The sequence below is a fragment of the Pseudonaja textilis genome, chromosome 1 (genome assembly GCF_049901715.1).
Source record: "Pseudonaja textilis isolate UNSWEBS1 chromosome 1, rPseTex1.2, whole genome shotgun sequence".
Classification (NCBI taxonomy): Eukaryota; Metazoa; Chordata; class Lepidosauria; order Squamata; family Elapidae; genus Pseudonaja; species Pseudonaja textilis.
In genome coordinates this window covers 325,309,615-325,322,619 of record NC_141990.1, presented here as the reverse complement: position 1 = coordinate 325,322,619, position 13,005 = coordinate 325,309,615, and the positions used below count along the sequence as shown (strand labels likewise).

The following is a 13,005-nucleotide window of genomic DNA, read 5'->3' as shown; positions in this document are numbered from 1 at the left end:
TAGCAGCAAATTTGCAATCTGCAAGATTACGGCCACAAAGGGCTTTGAAGTGCATAAGTAGGGCATTTTTTTTTGGTTTTTTTTGCATGGGAACGGGGTGCATCAAGGAGATGTGAAGATTCATTGCACCAAAAAAAAAAAAAAAGGGCAGGAAGGCCTCAAAATGGCATTTCCGGAGACATCAAGGTGGGCAAGAATTCCTTCCAGAGGCTGTGAGGTTGATCAGAAAGGATGCTGGAGTAGGAAATGGGAGGTGCATGTTGCAATCTATCCTCAACCATAGAGATGGTTGAGATACCTGGAATTTCAGGATCCTGCCTCCCTCCAACCTACCCCAGAAGATAATTGTGAGAGGGGAAAATGGGAGATACAATATTCCCTTGCTTGACATCTTGAATTACACATCTAATCAACCAAGTTTCTGAAAACCACTGGCCAGTTTTGGAAAGCATATATGGGCAGTAGGATGTTTACAGATAGTACTTGACTTACAAAGGTTTGTTTAGTGACCAAACTTGCAGCGGCACAGAAAAAAAAGTGACATGACCGTTTTTCACACAAACATTGCAGCACCCTCATGATCATGTGATCAAAATCCAGATGCTTGGCAACTGACTCACTGATGTGTCCTGAGGTCATTCTGATGAGCAGTCAATGGGGAAGCCAGGCTCATTTAACAACCGGGTTATTAACTGAAGAACTGCAGTGATCCACTTAAAACAACTGTGGCAAGAAAAGGCATAAAATGGGGCAAAACTCACTTGACAAATGTCTCACTTAACAACAGAAATTTTGGGCTCGGTTGTGGCCGTACGTTGAGGACTACTTGTAATTTCTTTTGGAAAGATGTGGGGGGATGAGTGATGAGCATGGCCAGATGAGACTGGAGACTTGATTTTTCTCTGGCTTGGGGCGATCTATTTTTAGAGGCTAGTTTTCATTTTTGATGATCTTAAGCCTTTGAAGAAAAATATAGCTGGAATCCTGCAAGAAAGCTATGATGCAATCTCAGGATACCTCTTCCTACCATAGGACTAGCCATTATGTATTTAATTAATTTATCTACTGCCTATTTCAAGGTTTGGGGCAACTCCAGACAGCTTACAATACAATTTTAAAAAGAGAAATATAAAAATTAGGAGTGCTATGGGTTAAATCGTCTCTTTTTGTTAATGCCTCTGATCTTCTGCAAAAACTAAATCAAAGAAGGCAGAGAGGCCTTTGTAATGCAAATAGACATACTTTCCCTTCAGGCAAGTTCAGGGTTTTAAAGAAACTACTAAAGTGGCTGCAGGAAAAAGAAGAAAGACCTCTAGAAAAAGTAGTAATCTGTCTAATCAATGTTCATGGCATCACGTTTTTCCACAAGAGTTTAGTTCCCCAAATCCTTCCAAAATGGCTAGATCTGAACAAGTCTAAAGCTTGCTCAATATCCCTGCAGCTTTATCTTTTTTTCACCCTCTTTTCTTAACACTGGTCTCCTTTCCTTCAGCCACAAGTGTACATGTGTAATTATTCCTTTATCAGGATACTCTGCATATCTAAATGGACTGTGATTTGCAAATGCTTATCCAATCAGCATTATTAGGGTGTGAAGTTTCCACAAATCCTACCCCTCCAGGGTCCTCAATGTGACCTTCACCTATTTAATCTCTTTTTAAGATTATCTTGAATGAAAGATAAAAGTGGGAAGTCAGCAAAAGCTGCAAATTAAAACAGCTTCAAGCACATTCTGCATTTCTAAAGTGCTTTCAAGTTCTTCAAAGGTTCCACCAGGTTTTTAAGGGCTTAATTTCCACATAAGACAGTGGATCCAGGCGTATTTTTCTCCTACCTTAAGGTGGCAAACATACCTAGTACTCCTTCCTCCCCCTATTTCCCCCATAACCCTGGGAGGTTGTTTGGGCTGAGAAAGTGACTGGTTTAAAGTCACCCAGCTGGCTTTTATGCCTAAGGTGAGGCTAACAGGTTCCCAGTTTCAGGTCTGGTGATTTAACCACTAGAACAAACTCTTCACAGAATGCACTGGCCACAAACTGGCCAAGCTATAAAAAAAAGTTAATACAACTTAAGCCCCAAAGGTGCATTGGGGTTTTTTTTTGGTTAGGAAAACATGCAAACAGGATGCAAGTCTTGGTGTATTATGTCAATGGCTATTCTCAATCATCTGGACTTTGTTGTTTTCTTTGAAAATGTTTTGCTTCCCCTCTGCACTTAAGAAGTTACTTGGATGAGAAGAATAACGTTTTCAAAGGGGGGGGGGGAAACACACCAAGGAAGTCGTTTCCATTTGGAAAAAGCCCCTTTGGGACAACCATGTCTTGGATGGTTGAGAATCCCCATAGACAGACACAATACGCCAAGGTTAATTCCAGGCCTTGCATCCTGGTCACATGCTTTCCTAACTGGATGGGAGACCACCAGTCCCAGCCAACATGGTTTTTGCCAAGGAAAGGACCCATGTGGTGTCAGCACATTGCCAAGGGCCAAGTTCTGTGGAAATCATATTTTTAAATAGGTACTATGATTGATGGGTTAATGGTGGATTAATCTAGGTTGTGTGTTTTTTTCCTTGATTAGTTTCCATTTATTGCTTCTTCTTGTTCTGAAGGCAGAAGAAGACACCATGGGTGGAACCTAGTCAAGGAGAGAATCAACCTAAAACTGAGGAGAAATTTCTCCAATAGTGAGAACAATTCCACTAGAACTTATAGGTGCTCCAATACCGGAGGCTTTTTAAGAAGAGCTTGGATAGAGCTTTGCTTGAAATGGTATAGAAGGTTTCCTGTTTGAGCAGGGAGCTGGACTAGATAATCTCCAAGGTCCCTTCCCACTCTATTCTCAACCCCACCTTCATCGATTGAGGTGTGTGTGAAGTTTTTTTTAACATTGGGTATCTGTTGGTGGCTTGTAGCCTGAGGACATCAGAGGAAGCGAGCCCCACTTTCCCCTCCCCCATCCCAAGTTTTACCTGAAAGCCATTTCTGCTGGGGAGGGAGGCCCGCCCATTATTGCCTCAGGGCCAATTCTGCTCCTTCCCAGAGACCCTTTGGTCCACCTCCAACGTTCAAAAGGATGGATCTCCCCCCGCTTTCTCAGGTCGGTCTCCTTCCACTCTCCAGCAAGGTCCTTCCCTGCCCAAGGCGGCCAAGCGCACCCGGGGCCTTTCCTCTCCAGCCGAGAAGGACGCGTCGCCTTCGCTTCCCCATGGGAGCGCTACGCCTGGGAGTCCTCGTGGGGCTCGGGCTGCTGCTCTGGATCTTCCCGGGGGTAGGAGCGGCCTTGCACCCCCAGGAAACGGTGCTCCTGAGATCCCTGGGCCTGAAAGCCAGGCCCAGCCCCAGATCGCCTGCTCCGGTGCCGCCCTGGCTTTGGAAGATGTTCCAGAAAAGAAGCGAGGCCCCCAAGGAGTCCCAGAACCCGTGTTGGGTGGAGGAATTTCAAGTCCCTGGAAACGTCATTCGGATATTCCCCGACCAAGGTACGCTAAGGAGGAACCGGGATGGGAGAGGATTGTAAAACGGGCGAGCGCGCGTTAAACCCTCACTCGCAGCCGGGCCCTTTTTCATTTTTACTCCAAGGAGGAGCGCAAGCGGCTGAAGCGTTGGGGAGAGCGCGCGCGCAAAATGCGCTTCGTTCCTAACCCGGAATGTGTGAATCTGTTTCTTGATCTCCTTGAACCCCGAATCCGTGGGCGGATCACCCAGAAAACGGACTCAGGGTAACCCTGAGTCTGAGCCCTGCGTCTTTGCAACAGCTTGGTCTTTCCTTTCTCAGGTTTTAGAAGGAGGCCAGTCCAGGCGCGTTTGCCAAAAAAGATAGCTCCTTATTTATTACGTTTACGTGACTCCCGCTTTTCTCTCTTGTAATCCTTGAGCAGCCCTGCGTCTTTGTGCAACTGCTCGATCTTTCCTTTCTCAGGTTTTATTTTAGAGGGAGCCCAGGCGGCGTTTGGAGGGGGAAAAAAAATCGCTCCTTATTTCTTAAATTTACGTGCCTGCCCGGTTTCTTCACCGTCCCCTCTTTTTGGACTCAGGGTAGCTAGTTCCTACTTTTCTTTTACGAGGAATGCACATCGTTATCTCGGCCTTTCAGCTACCCCCCCCCACCCAAAAAAAATAAAAAATAAAAATTTGCCTCGTGAAATCAATGTAAAGGGGAAATCAATGCCCGGCAAAATATTGACGGTCAGTTGCCCACCTCGATGGCCATGGATATGCATCCCGGCTAATCCTTATTCCTCAGAAGTTGGGTTGGAGCAGTTATTTCCAATCAAGTTAAGCGGGTATGGAGAAACGATGGGATTTGGGGAATGTGCCTACCTGATCGCAGCTTGTGTGTGGGAAGCTGAATGGAGCAGCCGTGGCATTTAACAAAAATGGGCGATTGTTTTAAAGAATAAAACACAGAGGAAAAACAAGGCGTGGGGTGGGTGGGAGGGAGGGAGAAGCCTACACCGAAAAACGCACAGTGTTGGGCACGTGACGAAGCTATATCTTGTAATACAATTGGACTGCTAATATTTGAGCCGTTTTAGTTAACAAGGAGAAAATGGGAAGGGGGGATGGAAAATTAAATTAATCCACATTTCAAGATCTTCTAAATGAGGATTCCTACCAATGATATTTAAAAAAAAATGGATAGAAAAATATTGCATACTTGGAAGATGCAATATTTCTATTCCAATGTTATCATTTTGAGATCCCCAAGGGTAAAATGTCCCCACAGCCACCTCCCTGCGTGCATCTTGCTCCCTTCCTTGCCATCTTTTTTTAAAACTCAATTTTAACGTTAATATTTACAGTTTAAAACGTTTATTGTGTCTTTATTTGGTGGTAAGCCCCTAGTGTCACCTTTAGGCACCATGGGCGGCATATAAATTTAATAAATATATAAATAAAAATGGAATGGAATAAAATCTATTTTTGAAGGGTAAAGTTGTAGCTTTAGAAAGTTCATTTCTCTGCTGCCAAGCACAGCTCCTGAAATCTGCATTAGGGCAATTAATGGATTAAAAAAATGCTTTGCCATTTTTTTTAAAGTTGATATTTTTTTTTCAAGTTGGCTGGATTTCCTTTATTTTTCCCCCTTGCATCTGGCCAACTAGATTCAAAGCCGAAGCAAAGAAGGCGGTCTTATTGCCTCATTTAATTGGTTTCCAGCATTCCAGCACATCCAACTTTTTCCAAGGAAATTTCAAACCCAATGGAGGCTTGCTTGGTTGAATGACCTTGGTGGCCATATAGATTATGTCATAACAGTGGAACTAGGACCAACTTGAGCTCTTAACAAAAGTAAAATCAACATACAGGTAGTCCTCGACTTACAATGGCTCACTTAGTGGCCATTCAAAGTTGCAATGGCAGTTTCTGACTTTCCTGTTGCCTTTTTGTCACCCTTGTAGCTGCAAATGGTTGCTAATCCATCAAGTTACGTTGAGGCGGGGGTCTTCAAACTTGGCAGCTTTAAGACTTGTGGACTTCAACTCCCAGAATTCCTGAGCTAACATGACTGGAGGAGGAATTCTGGGAGTTGAAGTCTACAACTCTTAAAGCTGTCAAGTTTGAAGACCCCTGCGCTTTTGAGGTAAGATGGGTGGCCTACAAATTTTATAAGTAAAATAAACGAGGCAGTCACTAAACAGGGGTTATCTATGTTACAATGGATCTTTTCCTCCTTTTTCAGGAACGACCTTGCCTTTCTGTGATAGGCTGGGATAGAAGACTGATTAAAAATGTTAAGGCGCTGAAGCTAAATCAATTTTTTTTTTTTAGTCCTAAATGTTTAGTGAGTGGCATTGTTCCCTTCTCCCCCAGATGCTTTCTGTCGAGGTTGCATTCTGCTAGCCCTAAAGTGCTTTTGATTTCTACACCTATTCTAGGACACTTGATCCACCGAGAAGAACCCCAGAGTTGGATATGTCTACAGAAACGGCTATATTTTAATTTCTCTGCACTGGAGGAAGGAGAAGAGTTGACGCTGGCCCAGCTGGAGATTCAGTTCAGCCACAACCAGTACCAAGGTTCCAGCTCAGTTCATCCTTTTCAGTTAAGCCTGTACCGGGCTCCCCAGGTGACCTTGCGTGGCATGCCCGCCCATACTTACAGCCGCCAACTCCTGGTGGAACAATCCTTCACCCACCTGCACAAGTCCTTTGCCTTCAACCTGACCAAAGTGGCAAAGGAATGGCAGACTCCATCTGAGAATTTAGGCTTGTTTCTTGAAATTAGCCTTCCAGCCTCACCTGAGAGCAGCTTATGTTCCAAGCTTGATTCCATGCTCAGCACCTCCTTGTTGGTGGTTTCCCTCACTCCTGGGCAGTGCAAAAGCCCCAGGAGAAGGCGTAGCGCTTACTACATGCCAGTCTCTGCCAGCAACATTTGCAAACCCCGCCAGTTGTACATCAGCTTCACCGAAGTCGGTTGGGGGAATTGGATCATTGCTCCACAGGGTTACCTGGCCAATTACTGCCTCGGCGAATGCCCTTTTCCCCTGACCGAAGAACTCAACAGTACCAACCATGCCATCTTGCAAACCATTGTGCATTCTCTTGACCCTGCCGGGACCCCTCAGCCTTGCTGCGTCCCCGTCCGCCTTTCACCAATCTCCGTTCTGTACTATGACAACAACGATAATGTCGTGTTGAGACATTATGAGGATATGGTGGTGGATGAATGTGGCTGTCGTTGAGATGATTCACCAGATTCTACTTGGCCGGTTGCTGTTTCATGTCTCTTTTCTGCTGTATCTTTAGTTGAGCCACCAGATGCCCAGTTATGGTCATCTAGTTCATGATCTCCTTATGAATGGCTAGAGGAGCTGCATAGTTACGGGGTCTTCAAGTGAGACGCAAAATGCTTTTGTCAAAATTTGCTGGAGTTTTGTACAATTTATGGGGAGGCTGTATCTTACGCCACCATTTATCTGTTTTTAAATGTGAGCTAAGTTGTTATTTCTTAATTATTTCTAGGACCAAAATCATCAGAATTGGTTTTTAAAAAGTAATATATTTTAAATTGCTGTACAATTGATTTTAAAATTCCTTTATCAATGATCTTGGTTATTAAATGAACAACTGACTGCGAAGTTTGTGTTATTGGTTCAGGATCATCCTTCAAACATAATTCCATCAAATCTGCATGCATGGGATTGCTTGATTTCTAAAATAAGACCAAACACTGTTTATCAAAAAAGAACATGGGAAGAATCTGCTAGACCAGAGTTTTAATTTGTTTACAATATTCTGTGGTGCAGTCGTTGGAGTGGCCACTTCTGCTCTCTATTGGCTGCCTGCAATTTGAATCTCACCAGGCTCAAGGTTGACTCAGCCTTCCAGCCTTCTGAGGTCGGTCAAAGGAGAACCCAGATCGTTGGGGGCAATATACTGACTAAAACCATTTAGTGGGCTGTAAAAGCACTATAAAGTGGTATATAGTCTAAGTGCTATTGCTATTGGCCAACCAGTTGCTCTTGTGCAGTTGATAAAGACAAAGATTTTTCGATGTGGGGCACATCCTTAGTATTTTATATTTGCAAATATATTACTTCTGCAAACAATGCTGATGCTGTCATCCAGGGCTTGTTCTGCATGCATTCTTTAAAGCTAGCAGCCACCATAATCTGATTATATGAAAATTCTGAAATATCAATGCTAGGTGTGGAGTGCCACTTAGGAATGCAGAGATACATGTTTTGGGTATTCCAAATGTTCACCTTTTATTAAATACATCTTGGAGACATGACTAGATTTTAAAATTGTGATATAAAATGAGACATGGCATATGCTGTAGTTGTCCCTAGTTGACAAAAAAAAATCAGGTGTGGCCAATGACTCCAGTAAAAAACAATTATTCCTGTGTATACATTTGATGCATTTTAAAGAAGTGCAAGTTTCCAGTACAATGCTGTATAAGAATATTTTATAAGAGAAACTTAGACATTTGTTCCCAAGCACTGGTTGCAGGAATATAGCATGCTCTTGTTAAATCTTTCTTAAGAGTGTAATCTGCAAAAGCCAATAAAAATTTAAAAATATAAGATGAATGTGTGTGTGTGTGTGTGTGTGTAATATCGAACTGTTCTGACTGAAAGGCTCCTTGTAGGTTTGTTGCTATACATCTTAACAACTAAACATCAGAATTTTGAGTCCCAGGCACAGAATGCAAGCGTTTTTTATTAATTTGATGAGAAACAGATTTTAAAACAAACTGAGACAGAAAAAAAAATCAGCACCGCGCTAGCACTGATGGGGTTTTGCAGTGAAACAGCGTTTTATAACCGCTACAAAAGTGGGAGGGGGGGGAATCAACACGAAGAGGCAAGCATTGCTACCTAAGTGAAATGTGACAAAGGGAAGGTGGTTAAGGAAGACAGTGGGAGGAGGAGGAGGGAGCTACATTTACTTCTGAGTGGATTGAATTGCACAAAGAAGTTTAGCATTTAGTCTAGCTCAAAAATCTACAGCCACACAGCGAAGGGGATGGTAGAAGAAAAAAAAAATTAACAAGCAGTTCTCCAACAATCGGAATAAAGATTCCACATTTCAGGCAGGAAGGTGGCCTGTCTCCCTTTCCCATACACACGGTAGAAGTCTAAACTCTGGAGACGTTTTCAATTCATAAAGAACAATCACAGATTTTCAATTCATGTGTTCCCCTCTTCCAAAACCTGCAATATAAAGCAAGGCCCAGTAATGCTAAACGGGCAAAAGAAGCCAGACAGGCTTTATTGTGAGGGGGTTTGTGGGTTTTTTGTGGGTTTTTTTGGAAGGGCAGGGCAGTAGGGCAACAGTGGGAATGAAGATTACTAATGTCCCAGGTTTTTTTTTTTTTTTTAAAGTAGGAGGTTCTAAAGTTCATTCATGTAAAGCTAGGGGGAATTCCTCAACATATACAAAAAGTTAAAATGGACGTTTAAAGCCCTTTGATTGGAAAAGAAAGCTAAATTATTTTTTTAAAAATAGCACAACTGGGCAGTTGGTCAAACTGTCTCGGATAAAGGAACTCCACCTTTGGTGGTAAGAAAAATCAAACTAATCATAGGCTAACAGGCCAGCGTTCTCAATATTTTTAATGCAGGTATGCATGCTTTCTGCTGTGAGCCAAGGTGACCTTTTCTTGGGTTTTTTTTCTTTCGTTCTTTCATAAATTGTCCTTTTCCAGTTGGGATTTGAAATGATAAATCAAAGGAGCTTGACTGAGGGCCGTGCACCTTCACATGGTCTCCAGCTTTGCTTAAACTTCTGATGCTCATTCCACAGCTGAACGTCAAGAAAAAAAAAGTACCCTCCATGCCAAAGATAGATTTTTGCCCCAGAATGGCCACCCTTAAAATATCTACCTGCTCTTCCTCCCCAGACAAACTATCTCAATGTATCGTCAGAGAAGCTTTACTTCAAAACCAATATAATCCCCTGTTTCCACTAGTTTTCCCAATGTCGGCAGCAACTAATAAAAAAAGCAGGTCAATCCCAGCGTTCTTCTTTCTCAGGGGCCAAAAGGGCACAAGATACTCCTCTCCCTTTTGTAAAGCAGATACCTTAAACCAACAGCCCAGAGAAGAGCCCAGGCAGGAACCAAATTAAAACTGACAACACCGTTTCTGATTTCTCCACTGCACTGGCAGGATGCAATCGGCTTCCTTGAAAGATGCGCCTCTCCCCCAAGAAGAAGAAGAAGAGTTCGATTGACTGAAATCACACAGAAGAGATTGGTTAAACGTACAGTTATAGATATATATATGTATCTTTTATGATTGGTTTTTCTTTTCTTAAGCATCTCAAAACAAGGATTTTCCTTCCAGGTCCACTACTAAATTTCAGAGACAAACTTCTAAAAAAATATCCAGTGCTTCTTTGAAAGAATTCCTTTTTAAAAAAAAAAAGAACCACCCCATCTTGCCATTCCGACTGTGGGTGAAGCCGCGCGAGGCTCAAAGCCAGATCTTGGACAGCAAAACCCACACATCTCAGAGTCGAGTACCAGTCACAGCTGGCTTCCCCACAAGCTTCCGGACGTTTTCTCTTGGATGGTGTGCTTTTTCCTAAAAAGTCCAACAAGGTCTTCCTTCCTTCTTTCCTTCTCTTGAAAACAAAAAAAAAACAGAGAGATCGGTACATGAACAACTCTGAGATGGGTGTTTTCCTCTCCCCACCTGTTCTAACTGTGAAACTCTGCTTGCGATATGAACGGAATGAAATGATTCTTCTAAGACCCTTCCTCTCTTTCCCAGTGGGTGTGTTGGTGGCAGGGGAGGGAACAGGGAACTTCGCTGACCACTCAGTTCTTCCAGGGCGAGTTAGTTCTCCCTCCCAGTGAGGTGCCAGTTGGTCCTCCGGTGCTTCTCTTCCCATCTCCGGTCAGTCTCCTTGCCTCAGTGAGCTAGCAGTGGGCTCTCTTCTTTCTCTTTCGCTCTCTCGCTCTTCTTTCTCCTCTCCGTTGGTTTCTCTCTTTTTATCCCTCTCTCTCCTGTTGCTCTCACAGAGTCGCTTCAGTTTTAGCAGTGGAAAACAGGTATCCATTTTATTTTATTTTTATTACCCTGAATAAATTGCTGTTGAACTAAGCTCCACATAAGCTTAGCTCTTCTCCTTCAACCTAAAAAAAAAAAAAAAGAGAAGAATGTCATTAACATCACAAGGTCTGGATTACATTTCTGAAACCTTTCCTCATCAAAAATAGTTCAATGAAATGGGCATGGCCAATCCATAACAATGTATTCTCACTGCCATAACACTGCCCAGAGCCATAAGGGGCTGGGACAGCCTATAAATGTTATAAATGAAGGAGTAAAACTACAGTTAAATCTTTAAGACGACGATGCCACCACTTCCAAAGTAGCACTTTCTCATATCCATAGTACTTAGATTTTCTTCAAGAGACCCAAATACGCCCAGAAGTGAATTATAAACTATGCTGTTAGTCGAATGTTTCTTTGTTTTCAAGGATGGAAAGAACTGGACACTTTACTTAACAAGAAAACAAACAAACCCAAAACCACAGAAACAATTGATTTGTGGGTCTTGCTTATACTTGAACTTATTATGGAGAAAGAAACTGCCCCCCTCCCTGACAATTCCCTTCAGATAGCCTGATCGATAGCCATTCGTAATTGCCCATCTATTAAGGTTCTCAATGTTTCAAAGATGATCTATTTATTTGATTTGTGTCAATTTATAAGCTATCCAACTCCAATGGAATATATGTTGTGGTAGGAAGTTTCACCACCAAATGATGCCTCGTATGAAATGCTTCATTTGATTAGACATAAATTTACCCATTCAATTTCACAGGGGGTTCCCAAATGGAGACTTAGGAAACAGAGAAAGACATTTTGTTTTGTTTTTTTAAAAATCTCAAAATTATTACAAAAGCAAGATGTGTTTTTCTCAGCAGAACCTAATCTCGAGGTTGCATTCCATCTGAAGAAAAAAAGGGAAGTGTAATTTTATGTGATTTGGGGACTTTTTCCTGAGTTGGGGGCGAAAACTCAAAGCAAATTGGAAACTAATCAAGGAGAGAACCAGCCTAGAACTAAGGAGAAATTTCCTGACAGTTTGAACAATCACGTGTGGGTCCTCTATCACAGGAGATTTTTAAGAAGCGTTTGGACAACCACTTGTCTGAAATGGTCTAGGCTAGGGATTTCTGCCTGAAGATGGGGGGTTGGATTAAGAAGACCTCCAAAGTCCCTTCCACCTCTGTTATTCTCTTATAGCCCTCAGCCTCTTTTTGTCTCCTCTAGTTGAATATCACTAGCACATTCATAGCTACAAATTAAGTTAGCAATCTTAAATAAGAAGCAAAACAACCCAAGAACACCAATTTGAAGACTCCTCCCACGTATGGGAGGCCTGGCTTTTCAGAGCAGCTGAGAAGGCAAGAGATACTGATGAGAGACCATCAAGCTACTTTTTACCCCTTAAGCCACCTTACACTCTAATACTGTGACAGCCCCGTCACTCCATGTTGATATGCGCGTTCCCCCTGGTAAGTTGAATCCTGCGACAGGGCCACGTCAATCTGAGATTTAAACTCATCACCAAGGTAACTATCCTGAAAACAAAAAATAAATAAATACCAAAATTTAAAATGAGCTTTTTTTTCATCCAGAAAGATCTACTGAGCCATGAGGTAAGAGATACTGATAAAATTTAGACATATTTAGTTTTCTTTTCCCAAGTCTGGTGCAAGCAACTGTTTTACAGAAACAATGAGGAAACAAGCAACTCAGAAGAGTAGCAGAACAATTCAAGATTAAAACTATTGATAGGTGATTCAAAACTGTTTAAGAACTAGCTTAGCAGATAACTGGAATGATATTTCATAATTCAGGCACCATCACAATGACTTAGCCCACTTGTGCAGGATAGTAAGTAAATTTCTCAAATGAAAGATTGATCAGAGGAGGTTTTTAAACATGAGACACAAGACAATTTGAGGCAGTCTTCCCAATCCTGTACTCTTCAGATGTCAGGCTACAATAGCATTAATGGGGTAAACAGTCTTAACACATCTCGCATACAACGGGTAGCAAAAGATGTTTGGCCTTTAGAGGAAACCTCTCTGGGATCTTAAACCAAAAAGATTGTGCCACCACTTAATGCCTCTGTAGAACTTACTCAGAATCCCTTCCCCAAGCAGCAACTGAGAAGCAAATGTTGTTACCTGTGACAATTCTGGCTGGGAGAGGCCAGGCTGGCTCATTTGAGAGGGTTGGCTCATGGAGATGTAACCCTGAGTCAAGGGGCCCTGAGAGAAAGGCTGGGAGACCACATCTTGGCTGGCCTGGCTGTTGGGGAGGTTCGACTGGCTGGCTCCTGGAATCCCAAAACGATTCTTCTGTCGCCCACCACGCCCCGTTTTGCCTTTCAGGTTTCCACGTCCTGCAAGGGCAACCAAAATCTCAATACGGGCAGTCCTCGGTTTACTGTCACAGTTGAGCCCAACGTTTCTGTTGCTAAGTGAGATATTTGCTAAGTGAGTTTTGCCCCATGTTGCGACCTTT

General features: G+C 42.7%; 2 protein-coding genes across 5 annotated transcripts in view; one reads left to right on the top strand and one right to left on the bottom strand.

The window, feature by feature from the left end:
• The first annotated feature begins 2,962 nt into the window (after positions 1–2,962).
• GDF1 (growth differentiation factor 1) lies at positions 2,963–7,084 on the top strand. Its single transcript, XM_026698409.2, has 2 exons — positions 2,963–3,481; positions 5,882–7,084. Exons 1-2 carry the CDS (start codon positions 3,076–3,078, stop codon positions 6,688–6,690), a joined length of 1,215 nt encoding a protein of 404 aa, XP_026554194.2. The 5' UTR covers positions 2,963–3,075; the 3' UTR covers positions 6,691–7,084.
• A 1,069-nt stretch (positions 7,085–8,153) lies between these two features.
• Positions 8,154–13,005, bottom strand: part of UPF1 (UPF1 RNA helicase and ATPase) — a 34,023-nt gene continuing 29,171 nt past the window's right edge. For all 4 annotated transcript variants that reach the window (XM_087920569.1, XM_087920577.1, XM_026699046.2 and 1 more), the window contains exons 22-24: positions 12,666–12,883; positions 11,934–12,053; positions 8,154–10,595 (exon numbers count right to left, since the gene is read on the bottom strand). In XM_087920569.1, the coding sequence (XP_087776695.1) occupies positions 11,937–12,053; positions 12,666–12,883 (335 nt within the window). In that variant the 3' untranslated portion in view covers positions 8,154–10,595; positions 11,934–11,936. The remainder of the gene's footprint in view (positions 10,596–11,933; positions 12,054–12,665; positions 12,884–13,005) is intronic.